We start from the raw sequence: 24847 nt of genomic DNA, 5'->3' as shown, positions 1-24847 counted from the left end.
AATTACAGTTCTAAAAGCAGCAAAAAGAATAAAATACTTAAAATAAACTTGACAAAAGAAATGTAAGACTTATACTCTGAAAACTACAAATCATTGTTGGAAGGAACTAAAGAAGATCTGAATGAATGGAAAGGCATCCTATGTCCATAGATCATAAACTTAATGTAGTTAAGATGGCAATATTTCCTGAAGTTGATCTACAGATTCAATGCAATTACTATCAAATCCAAGGTTGTTTGTTTTTTGTTTTTTTGTTTTTTTGTGTGTTTTTTTTTTTTTTGGGGGGGGGGGTCTTTTGTTTTATTTTGGTTTTGTTATTGGTCTTGGTAGACATTGAAAAACTTGTCCTAAAATTCTGATGAAAACACAATTCACAGTAGCCAAAATAATCTAGGAAAAAATTTCCTAATTTCAATAGTTACATCAGAGCTACAATGACCAAAACTGTGGGATTAGCATAAAGAGAGAGATACTAATCAATAGAACAGAACTGAAGTCTAGAAATGAACTTTTATATCAATGACAAATTGATTTTTGACAAGGGTGCCAAAAAAATTCAATAAGAAAAAAAAAGTTTTATCAAAATAGTGTTAGGAAGACTATGTATCTAACATGCAGGAGAATGAAGTTGGACACCTATCTACGTAATATAAAATTAACTCAATATGGGCTAAAGATCATATAGTTTTACAACAGAAATTATAAAACTATTGGAATAAAATATATAGTTAATTTTCATGACCTTGGGTTAGGCAATGGTTTCCTTATATGTGATACTAAAATACAAGCAATAAAAGGGGGGAAAAGGTAATTGGACTACAACAAAATTAAAAGTTTGTGTATCAAAGGTCATCATCAAAAAAGTGAAGAAATAATCCAAAGAGGGAGAAAATATTTGCAAATCACATATCTGACAAAATATTTGCATACAAAACACACGACCCTTAAAATTCAATAATAAAAAGATAAATAACTCAATGTAAAAACAGTGAAGGATTTGAATAGATATTTCTCCAAAGAAAATATAAAATGGCCACCAGGCACTGAGGCACATGCCTGTAATCCCAATGGCTCAGGAGGCTTAAGCAGGAGGATCTCGAGTTCAAAGCCAGCCTCAGCAAAAGCAAGACACTAAGCAACTAAGTGAGACCCTGTCTCTAAATAAAATACAAAATAGGACTGCGAATGTGGCTCAGTGGTCAAGTACCTCTGAGTTCAATCCGAGGTAACCAAAAAGAAAATATAAAATGGCCAATAAGCACATGAAAAGATGTTCAGTGTCATTAGTCATTACAGAAATACAAGTCAAAACAACAATGAAATACCATCTCACATACACTAAGATGGAAATAAAAGAATGACAATTGCCAAGCATTGGGAAGGGTGTGGAGAAATTAAAACCTTCGTACATTGCTGGAAGTAACATAAGATAATGCAATTAACCTCTTTGGAAAAGTTTAGAAGTTCCTCAAAAAGTTAAAGTTATCATATGACCCAGTAATTTCACTTCTATGTATATGCCCTAGAAAAATGGAAACACACATTCACATAAAAAACTGTCCATGAATGTCCTCAGTGCCATTATTCACAATATTGAGAAAATGGGAAAAAACTCAAATATCCATCAACTAATGAATGGATAAATAAAATATGGCATATCCACATAATGGAATAATTATTCAACCATTTGAAAGATATATACTTTTTTTTTAGAGAGAGAGAGAATTTTTTAATATTTATTTTTTAATTTTCAGCGGACACAACATCTTTGTTTGTATGTGGTGCTGAGGATCGAACCCGGGCCACTCGCATGCCAGGAGAGCGCGCTACCTCTTGAGCCACATCTCCAGCCCGGATGTATACTTCTTATGAACGAACCTTAAAAACATTATTCTAACAAGCCAAAAACAAAAGACTACATACTGAATAATTTCTTTTATATGAAAACTCCAAATAAACAAATCCATGAGATAGAAAAGAGATTAGTAGTTGCCAGATTAGTGGCCAAGGGGAGGGATAATGGGGATGACTGCCTAATGGATAAGTGATAAAAATCTTCTGGAACCAGACAGTGGTGATGGTTGCACAAATGCAAATGTACTAAATGCCACTGAATTTTACACTTACAATCGATGACAACAGTAAAATCATATGTGTACTTTATCACAATAAAAAAAAGTTACAACATAGATGATCCTTGAAAACATTATGCTAAGTGAAAGAAGCCAGTCTCAGAAGACAACGTATTATATGATTCTATTCATATGAAATATCCAGACTAGGCAAATTCATGGAAAGAGGATTAGTGGTTGCATAGGATGAGGGGACAGAGATGTAAATGCTGAAGAGTCCAGGGCTTCTTTCAGGAAAAACAAAACTGTTCTAAAATTAGATTATGATTATAGTTACACAACTTAATAAATAGCACTGAATTGTACAGTTTGAAAGACTAAATTGTACAGTAAATGAATTATATTTCAACGAAGGTGAGAGTGTATGCATGTGAATGTGTGTGTATGTGGTAGGGGGGTGGGGGGTGGGAAACAGAACTTGGTAAAAAGTAGCCATAAAAATGAAGAGTTGGTAAAAGAAAATAGTATAAGTATATAGGAAAAGTGACAGAACAAGAACCATTTTTGCTAACATTCCCTACATGTTATTACAGAATAGTTATTGCCTAAACTGTATGACTAGAAAATTTAGAATACTATTAAATGGGAAGATAAGAAATATATCCTAGTAGAAGTAACAAATATTCATTATACAATATAGGTACAGGTAAGTATTAAGTGGAAAATATAAAAATTATGTTCATATGTAATGAACTCCATTTTCCCAATGGAGTCACCAGGTTAGAGTAATGAGTCTCAGAAAGGTGTTGAAAGTTTAAAGAAAATGATAAAAGTTTGGAAGTATCTTTGATACTAGGAAAGAAGAGTCTTACTGCTTCTTGATACTTTATATTACTACTGCAAAGTCTTCACAATAAATAGGTAGGCCTATTCTTTACCTTTCATCACCTTTAATAAAATTCTACATTTTATTCTTCTCCACTTTGTGGGGGGCGTTAAATAATTTTTATGTAATTCTTTTAGGATCAAAAATATTTGCTAAACAACTAAGCAACATAAAATCAGAACCAAAATTTTCTTCTAACTAGCCTAACACTTAATACCTAAAAAATGACAACAACAATAATAACAGGATAGTCGGAATAAACTCATAGTTTCCTAAGGAAATAGCCTAAAGGAGAAAATATTCACCCAAACATATAAGATCTGATGTATTTACTTTTTAAAAAGTTATTTTTCCCTGTAATCATAGTTCAAATAACATATTTGAGATGAGTCAAATGGAGAAATTAAGTTTAGTGCAAATGTTAACAAAAGTTATGTTCATCCCCCAATGCAGGAGATTTAGAACTAGAAGTATACAACAGACTAGACACTGCAATGCAACAGCACAGATTGTCACTTTAGGCTATAAAAACAGAGACTAGGAAAATCATCTGCTCCTGTAAACATCTGCATTAGGTTAGGCACTAACTCACATTTGTGGTTGTTAATAAGCTAACATTTATTAACTCAAGATTTAATAGCAGCATGCTTTTTTTGTTTTATTGCTGTTATACTCTTGTTGCTAATGTGAAAAAAGGAAGTAGTGTTGTGTGTGTGTGTGTGTGTGTGTTTATGTGTGTGTGTGTTTCAGGGAAGACTCAGTGGATCAGGGCTGGTAATTTATTTATGTATCTTGACTTCTACCATAGTCATAATAGATAAAGAACTTTAATCGATGTCAAGATATAGCAATTAGGCTAAATAGCAAATTTTAAAGTAGCTATCTCTAAGAAAAAGGAGCATTTCTTTTATATGCCTTAATTTTCCAAACTGATTTAAATTAATATGTCTTTCTTATTTTTCAAATACATTGTCATTTGGAATTCCTACCATTTTTATCTATCCAGATCAAAAGTATCTAAAATAAAGTGTATGAAAACTGCTCTTTTAAGGCCTATATTAGGTAATTATTCTTAAATATGAACAATATAGGTAATCTCTTTTTTATTGATGTTCTTTTTATTATTTATTTATAATTTGTTATAAATGATAGCAGAACACATTGCAATTCATAATACACATATACAGCACAATTTTTCATATCTCTGGTCATATACAAAGTATACTCACACCATTCGTATCTTCATACACGTACTTAGGGTAATGCTGTCCATGTCATTCCACCATCATTTTTATCCCCTTGCCTCCTCCCTTTCCATCCCTCCCCTTTGTCCTATCTAGAGTTTGTCTAATCTTCCCATGCTCCCCCGTCCTACTCCACTATGAATCCTCCTTATACCAGAGAAAACATTTGGCATTTGGTTTTTTGAGAATAGCTAACTTCACTTAGCATTATATTGTCCAACTCCATCCATTTACCTGCAAATGCCATGATTTTATTGTCTTCTATTGCTGAGTAATGTTCCATTGTGTATATATACCAAAGTTTCCCTATCCATTCATCTATCCAAGGGCATCTAGATTGGTTCCACAGTTTAGCTCTTGTGAATTGTGCCGTTATAAACGTTGCTGTGGCTGTGTCCCTGTAGTATGATGTTTTTAAGTCCTTTAGGTATAGACAGAAGAGTGGGATAGCTGGGTCAAATGGTGGTTCCATTCCCAGTTTTCCAAGGAATCGCCATACTGCTTTCCAGATTGGCTGTACCATTTTGCAGTCCCACCAGCAATGTACTATTTGCCAATGATATGATTCTATACCTAGAAGACCCAAAAAGCTCAACCAGAAAAATTTTAGAACTAGTAAATGAATTCAGCAAAGTAGCAGGATACAAAATTAACACCCATAAATCAAAGGCATTTTTCTATATTAGTGACAAGTCCTCTGAAAGGGCAAAGAGGAAAACTCCCCCATTTACAATAGCCTCAAAAAAAAAAGAAAAAAGAAAAAGAAAAATACTTGGGAATCAACCTAACAAAAGAAGTGAAAGATCTCTACCAACGAAAACTACAGAACACTAAAGAAAGAAATTAAAGAGGACCTTAGAAGATGGAAAGATCTCCCTTGTTCTTGGATAGGCAGAATTAATATTGTCAAAATGCCTTACTACAAAAAGCATTATACAGATTTAAAGCAATTCCAATCAAAACCCCAATGACATTCCTCATAGAAATAGAAAAAGCAGTCATGAAATTCATCTGGAAAAAAAAAAGAGAGCCATACTAGCTAAAGCAATCCTTAGGTAATCTCTTAAGATATATATATATTTCAGATTCTTGAACACAGAGAGGAAACAACAGCAGCGAACAGCACTCTGTTAGATTAAGCCAGATAGTATAAAAAGCTCATGACCAATTATTTAGAACAGCTGCAACTGAGTCATTGAGCTAAATTTTAAAACCAACCTAACTTTGTCAAACAAATTCCAAAACACTTAGAAATTTAAAGATACAGATAGCAGTTTTGTTTGTTGATTTATTTTCACTGGTCTCTAGTTTGCAGGTTGTTTGTTTACAAATAATACCATCAAGGGCTGGGTTTGTAGCTCAGTGGTAGAGCACTTGCCTAGCATGTGTGAGGCCCTAGGTTCAATCCCCAGCACCACATGAAACAAAATAAAGCATTGTGTCCACCTACAACTAAAATAATAATAATAATACCAATCAAATTGCCTAAGATTCCTATTTGTCATAAGGAAAATAGTTATATTTATTAGTATAACCTCAAAATAACATAAACATGTATCTGGGATTTCATTTTTCTTTAAGAAACTTGATAAGCTGAAAGAAATTATTGAAATAAACTTACTTAAAAATTTAAAAGCACATCTTATTTAAAATTTAAAAACACAAATTTCAAATGATTGATTTGTCTTTTTGAACAATCTCTGAATCCCCAGACATTGACATGCAGACTAATTTAACACTTGGATTATTATACTGCTACCTTTTCATCTCCCCTTTGCTTGATGAGTAAGCATAATTAAGTATTCAATTTGTGTATTTAGCAAGATTCAAGAATGTTCAGAGAGCAATATCTTCTAAACATTGTTTACAAGTTTATCAGCTTCTAAAATGAAATCTAAATTTTCACCCTTTAATAGAATAATTCTAATAAAGAATTTACATTAGGAGACAACTCATGGATGTTTCTTGTTTCTGTGTATCTTGTGAACAGAGGCACTGATTTATTGTTCTGAACTATTTTCTCTTTGTTTATATAGCAGACTCAGAAGATAAGCTCTGCCCTGAAATCAAGGACAGGTTTGCCTATAGCTTTGGAAAATAAAGTCATCTGGAGCAAAGGGCAGGCAAGTACATCTTATAAAAAATTTGGGGTTCCTTAGACTCAGAGCTCCCGAATTGTAACTCAACCCACTGTGTGTGCAGATATAATCAGGCTCTCTTGATGTCACCCTGTGGAAATAAGAGCTCAGATAGTAAGCACAAATGATGGCATTCTGGATATCACTTTTGCAGTGAGTAATCAACTGTCCTTAATCTCTGACCCAGAGCTTTGTGTCTTTCACCTATATCCTGAAACTAACTTCTTAACTTGTAAATAGAGTAAAATATCAGAAATTCCACAGTTCTGGTTGGCAATTTAATTAAGTGATGCAATAAGTATTTATTGAACATCTATGTGTTAAACACTATGCTAGGTGCTATAGTTTTAACTTAAAATAAGGCTAGAATTCTGGATCCCCAATGAATTGACAGTGTCATGGCAAAAGAATACAGTCTATAGAGAAGGTACTTTATATGTCTTTCTTAAAACTTTAGAATCAGAAATTTTTAGAAGTGAAAGAAACTTGAAGAAAAAACAGTTTTAAATTATAATTGTACACATGTTTAGTTTATAGAACCTACCTGAGCTAAAAATATAGAACCTACGGCTAAAAATAAAGCACAGACTACCTACTTTCAATACTCTTTCTACAATACCCAACACAATTTTGTATGCTTGATTTATGTACATTTTCAAAGTGATGGTTAGTTAGTCTTAAATTATAACTGGAAAGTGCTGAAATTAACAAAAATTTATGCAAGCCAGAAGACTGTTACAGTCATTACTTAAGGAAAAATATTAATATTAATATAGAATGTACACTCTTGTAGAGTAGAAATTATCAAAGAGTTTATTTGGTCATTCACTACAGTGTCTCAAATTTCTAGAACAATGCCTGGAGTACAGTAGGTGATATATATTTGTTGTTTTAAAATATCACAATGTCCAGCACCAATATACCACTATGTTTATTCTTTCTGTTTTGCCTAAAGGTGACAAAGAAATGAGAAAATCAGAAAAAAACACAACATGAACATTTTTCCTGAGAATGCCAAGAAAGACAAATAAAGCTATAAAACTTAAAGAGTTCAGAGCATACTGAAAGTGAATGGAATATTTGATGCTGGCAATTAAGAAGAGCTTTGAAAGGGCTTTTGACAACAGATTAGCTAGCAGTCTAATGTTATGGAAGATCAATCCTAGTCAGGTGACATAATGGAGCTTATAATATAATATTATGAAGTAATATTGGTAAATGTTAAAGATCGTAATATATATTAAACGGACAAGATGAAAGGAACTATCATTTATTGAAAATCTACCAGCATTTCTTAAGCACTGTGTTAGGTACTTTATATGTACTATTTCATTTAATCCTCACCAATCCTTTAAAGTAATATTTTCCCCTTTCTACAAATGATTTTTATCTTGATTTCTATTTCTTATACCACAGATCCAAACTCTGTATTTACCAAGATCTAACTTCCAAATGGATTATATTCCAAAATTTAGCCAGGCGTGGTGGCACACACCTGTAATCCCAGCAATTCAGGGAAAATCATAAGTTCAAGGCCAGCCTCAGCAATATAGTGAGGCCCTAAGCAACTTAACAAGATCCTGTCTTTAAAACAAACTAAAAAAAGTTTTGTGGCGGGCCTGTAATCCCAGCGGCTCAGGAGGCTGAGATAGGATGATCACAAGTTCAAAGCCAACCTCAGCAATGGCAAGGCACTAAGCAATTCAGTGAGACCCTGTCTCTAAATAAAATAGAAAATAGGGCTGGGATGTGGCTCAGTAGTCAAATACCCCTGAGTTCAATCCCTGGTGCCAAAAAAAAATGTTTTGGGATTCAACTCAATGTTAAAGCACCCTGAATCCAATCCCCAATACATAAAATAAAAGAAAAAGAAAGACTAGTTTTTTATTACCCAGAATGTACATTCCCAAAGAAGTACCTTAGACCTTCCAAGCTGACCCACTGAAAATGAAATATAGCTGAAAAATTATAATATTGCATAAATGAAAAAGTTGGAAACTGTATTTGAATGTCACATTATTTGTTAGGAGAATATTTTGGTTGGCTTTAGGAATCTAGCCTTTATTAATAATTTTTCTGTAGAAATACGTATCTGGTGGATGAAAGAAACACAGAAATAGTGAGATTCCCTAGTAGTGACTTATAAACAACATAAAGTTTTACTTAAAATATATCCCCTGAAGCTAGATGCAGTGGCATAGGCCTATAATACCAGAGGCTAAGAAGGCTGAGGCAGAAAGATCGCCCCTTCAAAGCCAGCCTCAGCAATGGCAAGGCACTAAGAAACTCAGTGAAACTCTGTCTCTAAATAAAATACAAAACAGGGCTGGGGAAGGTGTCTCAGCTGTTGGGTGCCCCTGAGTTCAATCCCCAATACTCACCGCCCAAAAAACAAAAATATTCCCTGAGTTCTATGAGTAAATTGGTCTACATACAACACATGCTGGCTTCAGCTGATAAAAAAAAAAAAAATTCCTGATACAAATTCAAAAGACAGACCAAGTCCTGGCTCTCCCAGTATCACTTTGAATGTAACCTAATTTATTTTGATCTGAGTTTCCTCATTTGTAAAATAAAAATATTTCATCTACATTAAGGTATTACTGCAAGTAAAGACAATTTATGAAACTTTAAAGTTGTAAATAATAATGTTATTTTATATCTGAATACTTACTATGGATCAGATATTAAAGAAATTTAACTTTTATTTAGTTTTAATTAACAAATATAAATTCTACATATATACTTATGGTGTACAACATGTTTTAATATATGTATACATTGCAAAATGGCTAAATGAAGCCATTTAACATATGCATTGCCTCAAATATAATCCTTTTTTGTGGCAAAGACACTTAAAATCTACTCTCAGCAATTTTCAAGTACACAATATATTTTATTAACTATAGTCTCATGTTGTAAAACACAGCTCTTGAATTTATTCCTCCTATGTAACTAAAATTCTCTGTCCTTTCATCAACATCTCCCCAATCACCCCACCATGCTTCACCCTAAATCCCCTCCCAACCACAATTCTACTTCTGTTTCTGTAAAGTCAGCTTTTTCAAGATTACACATTGGAGATGATACAGTATTTTTGTGGTTTTTTATTTAATTTGATATAGTGTGCTCCACATTCACTCATATTGGCTCAAAGTAAAGGATGTATATGTATGTACACATCCTTCTTTTTTAAGGCTGAATAATATTCCATTGTGTATAGAAACCACATTTTCTCCATCTATTTATCCACTGACAGATACTTAGCTTAATTTCATATCCTGACTACTGAGAACAAAATTTCAATAAACGTGGGAGTATAGATACAACTTCAACATACTTATTTCATATCCTTTGAATATATAACCAGTAGTGGGATTGTTGGATCATATGGTAGTTATATTTTTAATTTTCTGAGGAACCTGCATACTGTCTTTCATAATGACTATATTAATTTACCTCCTACCAATAGTGTACAAGTATTATCTTTTCTCTACATCTTCCTTGTGGGTTTAATTTGCATTTCCTAGATGATTAGTAATGTTGAAAATTTTTTATATGCCCATTGGCCATTTGTGTATTTTGCTATTGAGTTGTTTGAGATCCGTATAAATGTTCAATATTAACACCTTATTAGATGTATGGTTTGCAAATACTTTCTCTCATTCTGTAGGTTATCTCTTCACTCTGTTGATTGTCTCTTTTGTGTGCAGAAGCTTTTTTAGTTTCATGCAATCCCATTTGTCTTCTACTATTGCTTTTGTTTCCAATCCACACATACATACACAAACATATATATACACATATTCATATACACATGCATATACATATATATTGTCCAAATTAATGTCATGGAGTTTTTCCCCTATCTTTTCTTCTTTTAATTTTAGAATTTTAGGCCTTAACATTTATTAGGCACAAAAGCAATGGGGCCAACCATTCATGGGCTGAAACCTTCAAAACTATGGGCCAAAATAAACCTTTCCTCTTTAAAGTTTATTTCAATATTTGTTACAGTAATGGAAAGATGACTAACAGTTCTCTAAACTTCATATACGCAGAAAAAAATCCTTTGAGTTAAGTATCATAAAGTTGTTATATGGATGAAAAAACTGTCTTAACAGAGATTAATACAAAGACCATGTCTTGTTCATTTTTTTATCCCATGCATAGCAAAGATAATAGACTAAGAGTTTGATGAAGAGATGAGCGAATTAATTTATTATTTGCTCATTTGTTTTTAGTTTTACAATTTACTGTTAACTTTGAGAGATTCCTTTGATATATTTTTTGTTATCTTTTTTATTTTTTTAATATATATTTATTTTTTAGGTGTAGATGAACACAACACAATGCCTTTATTTTTATGTGGTGCTGAGGATCGAACCCGGGTCCCGCCCATGCTAGGCGAGCGCTCTACCACTGAGTCACAATCACAGCCCTTGTTATCTTTTTTAAACTTCACAATCCATAGATATTACCAAAGCCTGACCAGAGCTAGGAATGTGGCTAAGAGATAGAATGCTTGCCTAGCAGGCAGAAGACCCTGGGTTCAATACCCAGCACCAAACACACACACACACACACACACACACACATACACATCAAAAAACCATGTCTGATCAGTGTACACTTTAATATGATATAACAATTTCTAAACTCTGTATTAATACTTTCTTATTGTTTCTTCTTAAACCCGAAGAATATCCACGTCCTCTCTACCATTAAGCTACACTTTACATATATTTACATAAACCTTAATTTTTTTAAATCTCTCTTCTATCCCATATTCACAGAAGTGCCCTTGTATGTTTCTGCTGGAACAAAGTGAAGAGAGCTTCTTCCTAAAGCTTTACCACCAAAACAGGCTATCAGGATATCTCTATAGTTCCATTCCCAGAAAAGAAGTTTGAACTAAATATACAATTGGACTCCCCAAAACACACAATATGATAAAGCTGAAGTCAGAGATGACCCGACATATTGTTTTACATTGTTTTTTTTCCGACTTTTGCTATCATTTCTACTTGTATCAACTATTTAATAAGAGTACAATTATTGAAGTTAGATGCATTCAGCTTTTAATGTACTACATTCTACAGTAAATGACTTGATCTGATTTTCACCTATGAAACAAGCATAGTAATTATTTCCTCCTGTTTTTTCTGTAATTTAATAAAATGATACATGTAAAGCACAATTCCTTCTACTCTATAAATTTTTTTAATTTTTTTTAGTTTTAGGTGGACACAATATCTTTATTTTACATTTATGTGGTGCTGAGGATCGAACCCTGTGCCTCACGCATGCTAGGCAAGCGCTCTACCACTGAGCCACAACCCCAGCCCTCTACTCTATAAATTTTAATTCCTTCTAAACTTTGTTCCTAATACCATCCCATATTTTCCTCATCACTGTAGTATACATATTCAGAAGCTTTTAAAGTTCAGTTCTATTCATCTTGTCCCATTTACCAACCCAAAATCCTAACCCATCACCTATTACTAAACCTACCAGTAATCAAAATTCACCAAATTGCTATCCCACTGTTTGGCAAGAACTGAAAGTGAAGAAGCAGACCAGATGGCCAGTTTACCACTGCCTCCTGAAGCCTAGCCAAAAGCTAATGTTGGATTTTGACAAAGCTATGTAGGTACTCAAAGCAATTCTTTTGGCTGTGATCAACTCAATAATGGAGTTAAACATAATGGTATTAAAATCCTGGAGTATATATTTGAGTTTGATCTGTCACTTATAGAATGAATAATCACATTTATAAGGCCACTTCTGGTATTTTCTAATATCTGAGTCATAAGTTTAGAATACGAATAAAAGTAAGCCTTTTCTAGCCATATAGTTCTTTTTTTATTTACATATGACAGAGGAATGCATTACAATTCATATTACACATATAGAGCACAATAGTTCATATGTCTGATTGTATACAAAGTATAATCATACTAATTTGTGTCTTCATACATGTACTTTGGATAATGATCTATATATTGTATTGGTTTTCTACTTCAAATAATCAAAAGGAATTTATTTTTTTAACTTGAAGTTCAGTTTATTACTATCTCCTTCTGCGTAAAAGAATGCTTTTTGAAGAAGCTATGAATATAAATGATTATTTACTACTTTAAAGTGTACTTAACATCTGGTTGGTTTTAACATTATCACATCCTCTTTTGCATCCTTTGCTAAGTGTGGACCAACCAGAAACAACTTTGAATTGTGGACAGAACCAGGATATCTACCTTTATCATCAACTCTGAATGTTGTAACTCTATTTCCCTTAGTGAAATTTTATCCTAGCTATATGAGAATTAGCTATAGTAGATATTAGGACAGCAGGGGTAGAGTAGATATAGAGTAATAGTATAAATGCTCCCTCCTCCCTTGCTGTGCACCATTATCGGTTGTCCTTAATTATTTCTACATAGAACTATATGGCTAATGTTGGAGTTATATTTGCATTTGCACTTTAGCAGCAGAGTAGTTGGGATAGTGCACATAATGCACAAACAAATGAGCACAGCTTTGTTCCAATAATATTGGGATTGGACTTTCATGTATTATATTCTTCTGTTGACTTTTTTTTTTTTTTGGCAGTGCTAAGGATTGAACCCAGGGCCTTGTGCATGTGAGGCAAGTACTCTACCAACTGAGGTATATCTCCAGTCCCTTCTTTTGACTTTTTAAGGACACTAAAAAATATAAGATTATATTTGTGAACAACAAACACCCAAAAAGTGAAAGATGATATTACTAAGAACATAGTAAAGCTATTTCCTTCAGCTAAACATGGCTAAGCATTTCACCATAACTTAATGAGGAAGAATTAAAAATTAACCTCTAGAAGCATACAATAATATCTGTATATTATTAAACTTCATTATATTTATAACTAAATTAATTTTAGTTAATTATTGAACATTGCATAGTGTTTTATTTCTAACTATTTTCTTCTCTTTATGTGAGCTAAGATACAAAACGCAGTGAGATTGTTAAAGACAGAATAGAAGAGAATATAAATAACTAGCAACCAAAAATACTATGATTATGCACAATATTATGTGCTTACTGTAAGTTTTCTCACTTAATTCTCACAACCTCACAAGGTACATATTATTATTCTAAATTATACTCCCACAGGGAAAATAACTTATCAGAGTCACTAATAGATGACAGAAAAAATGCTTCAAGCCAACTTTGTCTGCTTTCAAAAATCTGTATTGTTTACCTGATCCAACCAGCAGCACAGTAAATATTCCATTGTCCAAAATGTGATCTTTTTATAAGTTTTTAAATACTTATTTTAAATGACATCAAGTATTGATTGCAAATGTATCTTCTGTAGCAGATACAAATTTAAAGTCATAATCATAGAACATAGAATGTTACAATAATTAGCAAATATTGTAGCATGCACTATTCAAATTCTTCATTGTTTTATATTTCAATAATCATATAAAAATCTAAAGTAGAAGTCATTTGCTTCAAATATAACAAGTGGGTAAAAATTAAATGTTCCTCTAGTAATAGAATACAAGCACTTCAAATGTAGGAAAGAGCTATACAGGAAATCTAACCCAGGCCTATTAATTTTACAAATGAAAGTATGTGGTCTAAATGATAGAAGGAGATGACCTGACTCCTCACACAATGTTAGTCTTCACTTATTGGCATATAATTCTCAAGAGATACTGCAAATTCTTCATATTTTCTATCTCCAAGTATGAAAACTGAATTTTCAGTATGCAAGTAAATTGAGTTTGGCTGACAAGAAATGGCCAGGAATTTCTCTATTGTATCACTGGAATGACCATGTGTTTATAGCTTGCCACTAGTGGTACTACTGCCTATATAAATAATAGTCACTTATTTATTCACCACCAAACAATAATTCATTTGAATATATGATAAATAAAATACCAAATATCTTATATATCTCAGAGTCTATTGGGGAGAGAGACAAATATAAATAATTTACTGCAGTGCAATAAGTAGAATGCAGAGAGGAACACAATCCTTTCAGTCTTAATATGTTGCTTAATATGTCTTAAAGCAGATACATTACAGACAAAACAGAACTTCAGAAAACGATAGTTGAGCAATTGCACTAACATGTACACTGAGAAAAATGAGAAATTATATCCTATCTATGTGTGATATATCAAAGTGCATAAATGCATTTTACTGTCATGTATAAATAATTAAAACAAATAAAAAATTTTTAATAGCTCAAAAGAGAAAGTATCTACTACATTTAAAAGGTATTGTCCACGTGCTTATTCCAATTATTTCGTAATTTTTACCTAAATTTTCAAATATCTTCTACTTTCTGACTCACTGTGTACTCTCTAAATGAGATGTTTGATGAACACAAGTTCTTTTCATTATAACACAATCTCTCAATAATTTCTAATATGGTCACCACTTTTTCCTCCTATTTAAGAATTCTTTCCCAACTTTGAAGTAAGGAAATTGTCTTCTAGAAGCTTTATAATTTTACTTTCACATTTAAAACTTGTGATAAAGAGTTTATTTTCATATTTAGAGCTTTTTTTATTTGAGTATAGTGTAAGGTAATAATAAAACACAATTTCTTTTCTACCAGAATCTCTAACTGACCCTACACCATTTACTGAAAAACTAGTTCGTCACTGCTCTGCTGTGCTCTTTTGTGATAAATCCAAGTATCCACATATTGACAGATCAATTAATCTACTTTTGCACCATTACCTCCAGGTCTTAATGGTGAAATAATTTTAATCATTCTTAATATCTGGTAGAGCAATTTTTAATATTTATTTTTTAGCTGTAGTTGGACACATTACCTTTATTTTATTTACTTATTTTTATGTGGTGCTGAGGATCGAACCCAGGGCTTCGCACATACTAGGCAAGTGCTCTACCACTAAGCCACAACCCCAGCCCCTCTGGTAGAGCAATTTATCTTTGCTCTTCTACAAGACTATTCTTGGGCTTTTGTATTTCCATATAACTTTTAGAATTAGCATATCTGTTTATCTAAAACTAAAAACTGCTGAAATTCATTGTCTATTATACTGACAAATTTTCAAAAGTTTAATCTTATAGTCATAAATACAATTTAATCATGTTCTATTTTTATATTTTTACTAATTTCTTTTCTATAATTTTTACATCTAAATTCCTGAATAAAATTTTGCCTTCAAATTTTATTTTCGTATAATTTCAGGCTTTGGTATTAAAGTTTTGATGATATTATAAAATTTAGCATCATTTTGTTTTCAACCTTTTTATATCAATATGCTTTCAACATCCATGTAAGAAACTTTAGATGTGTCTCTTTAAAAAAAAAAAAAAGCATATAGTTGGTTTCTGTTTTTTATCCCATCAATAGTCTAATTACAACATTCAATTCATTACATTTATTTTATTTGATTTACAGTCGATGTAAATTTCCATTTGTCCACATATTTGTACTTTCCACCTTTTCTCATTCCTTCCTCTATTTCTAGCCTTCCATGTGAGATCATTTTTCTTCTGTTTAAAAAATACTCTTCAGTATTTCCTTAAGTGTGAAAAGCTGATGATATATTTCAGTTTTGACGTGTCTGAAATGTTCATTATTTTGGTTTCACCGTTGAGATATTTTCAGTGAACATAAAATTCTAAGTATGCAGTTGTTGTTTTGTTTTGTTTCCCTTTGATTTAGTCACAGTGGCACACTTCTGTGGTTGCAGCTACAAGGGAGGCTGAGGCAAAGGATGGCTTGAACTCAGAAACTCAGGGAAAGCCTGAATAACATATCAAGACCCTATCTCTTTAAAAAACAGAACAAGGCCAGGCATAGTGGCACAGGCCTGTAATCCCAGAGGCTTGGGAGGCTGAGGCCAGCCTCAAGCAACAAGGAGGTGCTAAGCAATTCAGTGAGACCCTGTCTCTAAATGAAATACAAAATAGGGCTGAGGATATAGTAAAGTGGCTGAGTGCTCCTGAGTTCAATCCCCAGTACCCCACCCCACACCCCCAAAAAAAAGAACAAAAAAATTTTTTTTTTCCTTTCACACTTTGAAGACATCAATTCATTGTCTTACAGCCTCCGTTGTTTCTCTAAAGAATCAGATGTAGATCTGTCAGGGCCACTTTGAAAGTTGCTACACTTTTTCTGTCTATATTAAGATTTTTGTTGGTTTTGGTTTTTCACAGTTATTTTGACATGCCTACTTATATTTGTGATTTTTTTCATACTTATCTGTTCTGTCTTTGTAGCACTTAGCAAATCTATGGTGTATTGTCAATTTTGGAAAGAATCTCAGCCATTATCTCTCAGATACTGTGTCTGCCTCATTCTCTTTCTCCTGTCCTTCTGGAACTCTGACTGTTATCTATTCCCTATGTCTTTTATTCTTTTTTCTTTTTCTTTTTCCTACGTGTGGGTTTTTTTTTTCTGTCTTTCTTTTTTTGGGACCAGAGATTGAACTCAGGGGCACTTAACCACTGAGCCACATCTCCAACCCTTATTTTTATATTTTATTTAGAGACAGGATCTCACTGAATAGCTTAGCACCTCACTGTTGCTGAGGCTGGCTTTGAACTCACAATGCTCCTGCCTCAGCCTCCTGAGCCGCTGGGATTACAGATATATGCTACTTACTGCGCCAGCTTACTATATTTTATTGCACATATTTTCCCTAGTCTATCTTCTACTTAGCTATTTCACTATATGCTTCTCTAGAATGCTACTAAATGCATTCAATGAGTTCTTAATTTCACTTATTGCCTTTTTTAGTTCTACACATTTATTTTTATAATACCCAGTTCTCCTGCCAAAGCCCTCACTCTTGTATTTTACTACTTTAAACACACTTATTTTGTTTAAGTCAAGGCCTGAGAACTCCATTATCTGAATCTCCTGTGATATGCTGCTTCTCTTGGTTTCAATTTTATGATTTTGTCTCCTATATGCCTGATTATTTTTGTGTGCAAGACATTATAAATAAAAACTATAGAAATTATCTGAGGTCCAGGATGATATTATCTTCTGCCAAAAAAGATTTATTTTGCTTTAATTGGTGGTTAAATTCATTAATAATCCTGAGTATACTTAATATAATCAAAGATTAGGGTGATCCTAAATAGATTTTGTTCTATAAGTAGACTGTTCTATTTCTGACTCATCCTCATTCCTAAGGTATAGCCTTTGAGGTCTCAAACCAAAGCAGGAGTGGGCGTTCAGCAGGCAAGATCCTGCACTCAAACTATTGCTCAGTTAGCCCCACCATACAAGTCATCAAAGGTCTTCTCAATTTCTCATCTTCGTAGCCACCTTTACTTGAAATAGCAGATTCCCCTAGGGGAAAGAAGCCTCAAATCCCAGCTCACCTTTTGGGTTTCCTTCTTCTCCAGGATCTTGTCCCCATAGTCTTCACTGATGTGTTAGCTCTCTGATACTTTCAAACAGATGATTTTTATATTTGATCCAGATTTTCTAGTTGTTCTCAGTGGAAGGGTTAGTCCAAATTGCCTAATCCACCATCATCAGAAGTGCACCTCTCAATTTTTCTCATCTGTAAAATGAGGATAATAATGACAACTTCCTCAAAGATATTATTAAAAAGAGATCAGAGAGCCTATTACATATTAAGTGCTCAAGAAATTTGGGCTATAGTTTTTGTTTCCTACTGCTAATCCAAAACAAAATATCTTGTAAATTTTTCCTGTATAGTAATTATTCTCCTCTACTATCTCAAAATTTCTTTGAAAAACTAGTCCTCAGTGATTGATTCAGTAGCATTGTAATTGTCTATCATGGCCTCATGCCCTCCTCTATCCAAGGGTGGACAACTAACCCAAGCTAGGCCAGAAGGCCTCTTCCTCTGGTAATGTGAACCTTAAGCAACAAATGGTGGAATTGGTCCATACAAACAGCAGGGAGCACACTGAACAGGCCATCCATTAATTTCTGCAAATGAGCTATCCAGAGCTAATTCTATTTCTGTCTTTTCCAGGGATTAGTTATTCAACTTTTCTGAGAGTTTTCCAATGACCTTATAATAAATTTACTTTCTGCTTAAATAAACCTAGGTCAATTTTTATATCTTGAAACTAAAATATCCTGATACCTCATTAGAAAATTATATCACTTTTAAACTTTTTCTGCTAGTCCCTATAACTCAATCATTTCCTTTGGCCATGAAAGACAGACAGATAGGTCTTGACATTGTTCAGAAAAGTTGCAAAAAAAAAGTTTCTTTACTCCTATTATGACTGAAGAATCAGTACTTTATAATTTCTTCCTGTACTGGTCCTTTGTTGGTTCCCAACGCCATTCCTGCCCTTCCAAGCTCTCCTCCTTATTTCAGAGGGCTAGAAGCCTACAGACTACAGTTCTCCCTCTCCCTCAGTAGCTAGTTTCTAATTTAATTTTGTCCTGCTATTGAGAAGCACTGATGAAAATTGGATGGCAAGGGAAGATAAATCATTTTATTTTCTTTCTTCTGTTCCTAGTTCCTGCAGAAACTGCAGCAGTATCCCCGAAAACTCAGCATAAGATTGCTCATGAACTATGGCTCCAGTAGCAATGGCAGCAGCAGAAAACTACTAAGCAAATGCTGGCTACTGCAATCACAGTACAGTTCTGGCACAAGTAGCAGTAGAAACTGCAGGCTCCAGCATTCTCTGAGGTAAGTTCAGCATCACAAACAGGACTACAGACTTTCCGGATCAAAGTAGTGTAACTCCAAGGGTGGTAGTGGTACTCCAACAACTTAATCATCACAGTATTTAGGTGCTCTGTTTAACAGCATTTTCTGTTTCTATTCTCCCAGGCCTAGAAGTAGTAGTAATTTCGTATAGTGGCTGATATTTTCACAAATTCATCACCCACCTTTTGCTTCTCCCACCCTACCACTACTTTTGGTAATCTTATATTAAATTTTATTTTTTTAATATTTAGTGTGGCTTTGTTTTTCTAATTACATAACTTTCAGTGTCATGACCTCTTCTTCCTCTGTTCCATCACTTTTTGTGTTTCTTGTTCTCTCTTTCTTTTATTTATACACTCCACTTCTCTGTTATAGGGTATTGATTTAACATTCGATCAGCCATTTTAAATGTTAACCGCCATCTTATAAATTTCGCTTTCCTATACTTTCTCTTACCCGAACTCCCCCCGACCCCCATTAGTAACTGACCTAAGCCAATCCCATGCTATTCCCCACCCGCCTAGCTCTGATGCAAGTACTGGAGGGAGCCTATCCTATAACACCACAACTACAATTCCAAACCCCTAACCCATAAAAGCTGAACATCCAAACATCTCAGGCACCTCTCTCTCCTCTCTATAGAGAGATGGCCTTTATTTGTCAGCTTTAACAAATAATCCTTTGTGTGGATCTTTGCATGGTCTCCATCCTTCATCTCTTGCTCGCCCATCTCTTGCTTTCTCACTTTCCTTTCATCTATACTCTCTTCATTTTTTTTTCTTTTTTCCCCCCTTGGTCCTAATTCCATAATGCTTATACTATTACTTATTTTAATGACACCAAGGGCAAAAGAAGTTGAATCATGTTTAATTTAAATAGTCTGAGGTTAAAGTGCCAAAATAAGAACTCCCTCAGAATCTGTAACTCTTCATTAAAATAAAAGCCAATTTTATTATGATCACAATTTTTGTGTGTGTGTGTATGGTGTCAGGGATTGAACCCAGGGCATTATGCATGCAAGGCAAGCACTCCACCAACTGAACTATATCCCCAGCCCTACAATCACAATTATTAATACCTAGGAAATATTTTTCATAAACACTACCACAATTAATCATTCAAGTAGTGAAACCATCTTAGCCATGAAGACTCAAGGCAATTAATAATTTTAATTAAAATAGAAATTATAATTCAAATTATATTTCAGCACTGTCCCATAAGAAAAAAGAGAAGTATAATAAATGTTTTAGAAAATACCAGTATGACAATGTCAAGATGCCTTAGCTCATCTGAAAAGTTTTATACATAAATATTTATTTGGGATCACAAACCAAATTTCACAGTTCATTTAAATCTTCCACTTCTCTTGCCTTGACTAGAAAACATTCTCTACCACCAATTCTCCCCACACCTTATCACTCCAACTGTCCCCTTAAATAGTCATTATATTTAGAAAACCAAACTCTCTGCCATATAAGTCCCTGCCTAATCTAACCACTACCTACTGTTATATTCTCAATTTATTTATTTTCCTTACTCACAACAGATATAAGGAAAATAACTAATGATCACAAAATGGCTTAATTCTAACTCTACACACACACACACACACACACACAACTTCACAACTTTCAGGCCTGGTAGACCCTCCTCTGCATTTATACTCCTCACATACTTTGTCTTCACCTACTTTACTTCTTCCTTCAAAGAAGTGGCTGGACTCTTTCCTAGCCAAATAATAGGTGGCAAGAACTGATGCTCAACCCTAAACTAAAGAGTGGAATAAGCACACTTTGAAAGGTAAAACAAAGAATGATACTGAAGACTCAAGACATCCACTTTTTCTTCGCAATGGTAAAGAGTAAACCACCTCCCATGTCCCCCCATGTCTCCTCACCGGACACACACACATACACACACACATCATCATCATCATCATCATCATTCTTGGCCACATCAAAATGATTAATTCTGTTTTAAACTCGGGGTCAATTTTTAAAGTATAAATACAATTCTAAAATTCCCTGTCATTGTACCCTTTATTTCTTCTACAGATCTCTTGAAACTCTTTAAACAAGCTGTCTTTAATTCCTTCATTAATTTATTACTGAGAACCCATTGTGTATCAGTCAGTGTGGCTAAGCTCAAAAAGGAATAGAGCAATATATCACACACAATTCCTGTCCTCAGTCTCCACAAAAACATAAGTTATCAATAACTCACTTAACTTGTAGACATTCAATATCTGCTTAAGTTTATAACTGTTAATAATTTAAGGTAATTGCATTATTATTTGCCCTTTGGAAAAATACAAATAATCGATTCTTCTTCTTCCAAATATAGTAGGAATTGAGGGGAGAGTAAAGAGTAGGACAGGAGTAAATGTCCAAAGGAAGAAGTTACCCATAAGTATTGAAAAGGTTTCAAGTAAGAAAACTAAGAACACAAGACAAGTTCCATCAAGTTCACTATTTTACCTTGGTGCAAACTTCTTTATCATCAAACTTGGGCAAATAAATAGAAACTGCACTGTCATTATAACATTGAGGGCCATAAGAATAACAACTGTCTCACATGATTAATGATCTTTTCTTTCTATTTTACTGAGGCTGATATAAGGTGTTATATAGTCACAGGTTTAACAAATCAAGAAATTACTGTCCTTCATATGAACCAAAGAAAATAAATTAATGAAATTTAATTATAATGTCAACCCAATGCCCCTTAACTCTTCTCAAGTAGATGTTATGAAACTCTTACCCAAATCTTAATATTATCCAGACACACATTTGAAGAAGTCCCCTAAAGACCAACCAACTTCAATCAAACAACAATTTATAGAAAAGTCAATAAAGCAGAATAAAAAAAATGCCAAATGTTATTGAAAATTAATCTCTTTTTTGAGAGGGATCTTTTTTCATTTGTTCTTTTTAGTTATACATGACAGTAGAATATATTTTGATTTATACAAACAAGGAATATATCTTATTCTATTTAGGACCCCACCTTGATAAGCTAGCTACTTCATAGTTAAAGGGGAACCCCAAAGGTGAAAAGATTGAGAAGAAAAAAATACTAAACTGATATGCACAAAAATTAATAGAAACTGGAGAGTAAGGAAGAAATGGAAGGAAAAGACAGGGCAAGAATAAATAGAATTCAACAACATGGCCATAGTGGGTAGAAATGCTCAGAGATTTTTATAATAGGAAAGTCTATTTCAATTTTGAATTTTGAATTACTGTGTGGAAATGTCATCATTCATCATTATCCTCAAATCTCCAGAGAAATACTACTAACATGGCTGCCTGAGATGAGTAAAATTTCAAAATCCAGGAAATAGAAATATCCCACATTTGGCTTGACATCGGACCAGAGAAGAAGGGGAAAAAATTTTATACACACACACACACACACACACACACACATATATATAAATTACTCATGACAGATGTATATGCATATATATGGATATGCATATATATGAATATGCATATATATAGCATAATTGAATAGTGGAATGTCAGACTTTTTGATTTATAAACTATAATGGACAGAAACCCAATTAAATGAAGTGAATGTTTTCATATGACAAGAAGTGAAGTAGATGATTGAGAAAACATATTCATGGAAAAAAATATCCTGTTAGGTTAAAATATATATATATATATATATATATATATATATATATATATATATATATATATATATATATTAAATTGCTAAGCAAAATGTAAAACTGCAGATATATACACCTATATACATAATATAACTGCATCTATGTAAAACTATAAGAAAAATTAAAAAGTAACAGCTATTTATGGTTATAAAATTACAAAGAATATTAGAATATTTTCATTTTTAAAAATCTTATTATTCAGTTCTTATAATAAAATTGAGATAAAATGAATTTGAATTTCCTATTTCTATACAATGTAATCAGAACTGTAAGTATTTGAAAGATGATGATTTTAGTACCTACTACAGCCAGAAAAGAATCAAAACAAATTCAAGAATCTTATTATTTGTATCAAAAGAATGAACAGTCTTAAAATATATACACTTGTCAAACTGCATGATAAGTCCAAAGCAGAGCTTAGATTTGAATAAACTGCTTGCATATTTTTTGGTACCAGAGATTGAATCCAGGTGTGCTTAAGTGTCCCAGCCTTTTTTTTTTTTTTAACTCAAGTTCTTGCTAATTGTTGAAGCTGCCTCAAACTTGTTATCTTTCTGCCTTAGCCTCTGGGATTGCAGGCATGCACCACCATATCCAAATTACTTACAGAATTTTTTAAACAATTTTTAATTACTACTCATTTTAAATAGTAATGCAAAGATTTTTTAAAAATTGGTTATTAACAGCAGGAGTAGAGCGCAGATAAGGTTCTACTTAACTATTTTTTATGTTGTTTAAAGTATTTTAAATAAAAATAGTCACTTTTTAGCCTCAAGAAATCAATTTGCTATTATCGACAATCTCAAAACCCTTTAATGAAGAAAATTTCAAGGACAAATACCCAGATGAATTTCACCTATGTTCTTACTTCCTCAGTCTAGTGTCATATTCTAATCCTCAAGACTGACCTTCATATAAACAAATGAACTGAATTCCAGATTGGGATGGAGAGCACAAAACTGGAAGGAGAACATAAAAAGTAGGGAAGGGGTAAGAGAACAAGTAACGTAAAATGCAAAAAGCTTATTTTTCCCCTATTAACATTTATTGTATATCTTTTATGTGCAGTTACATTGCATTGCACCTTACCACAGTTCTATGAAATAGGCATTACTGTCCTTTGCTGAGAGCCACGGCCGAGTCTGTATGGCTCCTGGCATTTTGCCAACAGTATTGATTGACAGGCGAGGCATTACTATCCGCCTCTGCCGCAACTTTTGAGTTCTCGCACTATTTTGGAGTTCTCGTGGGGATTTCCGGGGATTCCCCGAGAGTTCCCATTGGTTGGGGAAGTGCAGGAGGAGGGATTTCCGGTAGAGATATTTCCGGCTGGGGGTTCCTGGACAAGCCTCCTGGCGCGTTCGGGAGGATTCCCCGGGAGCTGTGTGAAGTGTTTTCCTGCAGTTTAAAAATAAAGTTTGTTCCTGCTTCAGTGGCTCGTGATTTGTGCCCAGCCAGACCGCAGCATTTGGCAGCCCGTTCGGGGAACGTCTGAAGCTTCGGGGTAAGTGAAATTGCTTGCCCCTAAGGGAAGGCGAGAGAATGGGTGACCATTTTATAAAACAATGTGTTCTTGTTTTGATTTGTTTTGTGTTTGTTTCAAGCTGCCTATCCCTAGAATTTTCTCAGGCAGATTGGGAAAAATGGTTGGCTCAAGGTTTGAAGTTGTTCGCCCCTGAGGAAGAGATAGAAATAGACCACAAATGCACATGTCAAGAAAACAGGAAAATTGATACAACGATTTTTTGTTCCGTTTTTGTTTCATTCTGTTTCGGTTTTGTTTTGTGTTATCTTATTGGGTTGCATTATCTTTATAACAGATTAGAAACTAGTAAAAAAACAAACTGAAAGAGTGTTAAGTAAATTGTTAGAGGTTCAGACCATGGAGAAAGACATTTTAGATCAAGCAAAAGAGAAGGTCTCTCAAGCTAGTCAGACAGAGGAAGAAAATTTAAAGGAAGAAAGCTTAGAGGAGAAACAGCTATTAGGGAAAAAGCTACAACAGGAGGCTGCTACTAACACCGTTCTATCACCAGAGGGCGTAATTCAACCAACAGCTCCCCCTATGGAGATAGCTCAGTGGCCCTCAAACCCCGTAGTTGATAGATGGGATCCTGATACAGGACCTCAAAG

General features: G+C 33.5%; 1 protein-coding gene across 38 annotated transcripts in view; it reads right to left on the bottom strand.

Moving 5' to 3' along the window:
- The window catches only part of Rims2 (regulating synaptic membrane exocytosis 2), a 567034-nt gene that overhangs the window by 508835 nt on the left and 33352 nt on the right, over positions 1 to 24847 (bottom strand). For 2 of the 38 annotated variants that reach the window (XM_058585660.1, XM_058585664.1), the window contains exon 2: positions 17714 to 17898. The exons of the other annotated variants lie outside the window; for them this stretch is intronic. In XM_058585660.1, the coding sequence (XP_058441643.1) occupies positions 17714 to 17751 (38 nt within the window). In that variant the 5' untranslated portion in view covers positions 17752 to 17898. The remainder of the gene's footprint in view (positions 1 to 17713; positions 17899 to 24847) is intronic. 38 annotated transcript variants of the gene reach the window in all.

Source organism: Marmota monax, unplaced genomic scaffold (genome assembly GCF_021218885.2).
Source record: "Marmota monax isolate L192 unplaced genomic scaffold, Marmota_monax_Labrador192_F-V1.1 WCK01_AAM20220418_F8-fsc00003, whole genome shotgun sequence".
NCBI lineage: Eukaryota > Metazoa > Chordata > Mammalia > Rodentia > Sciuridae > Marmota > Marmota monax.
The sequence above is the reverse complement of the archived record's forward strand: the minus strand, read 5'-3'. Positions and strand labels throughout refer to the sequence as shown.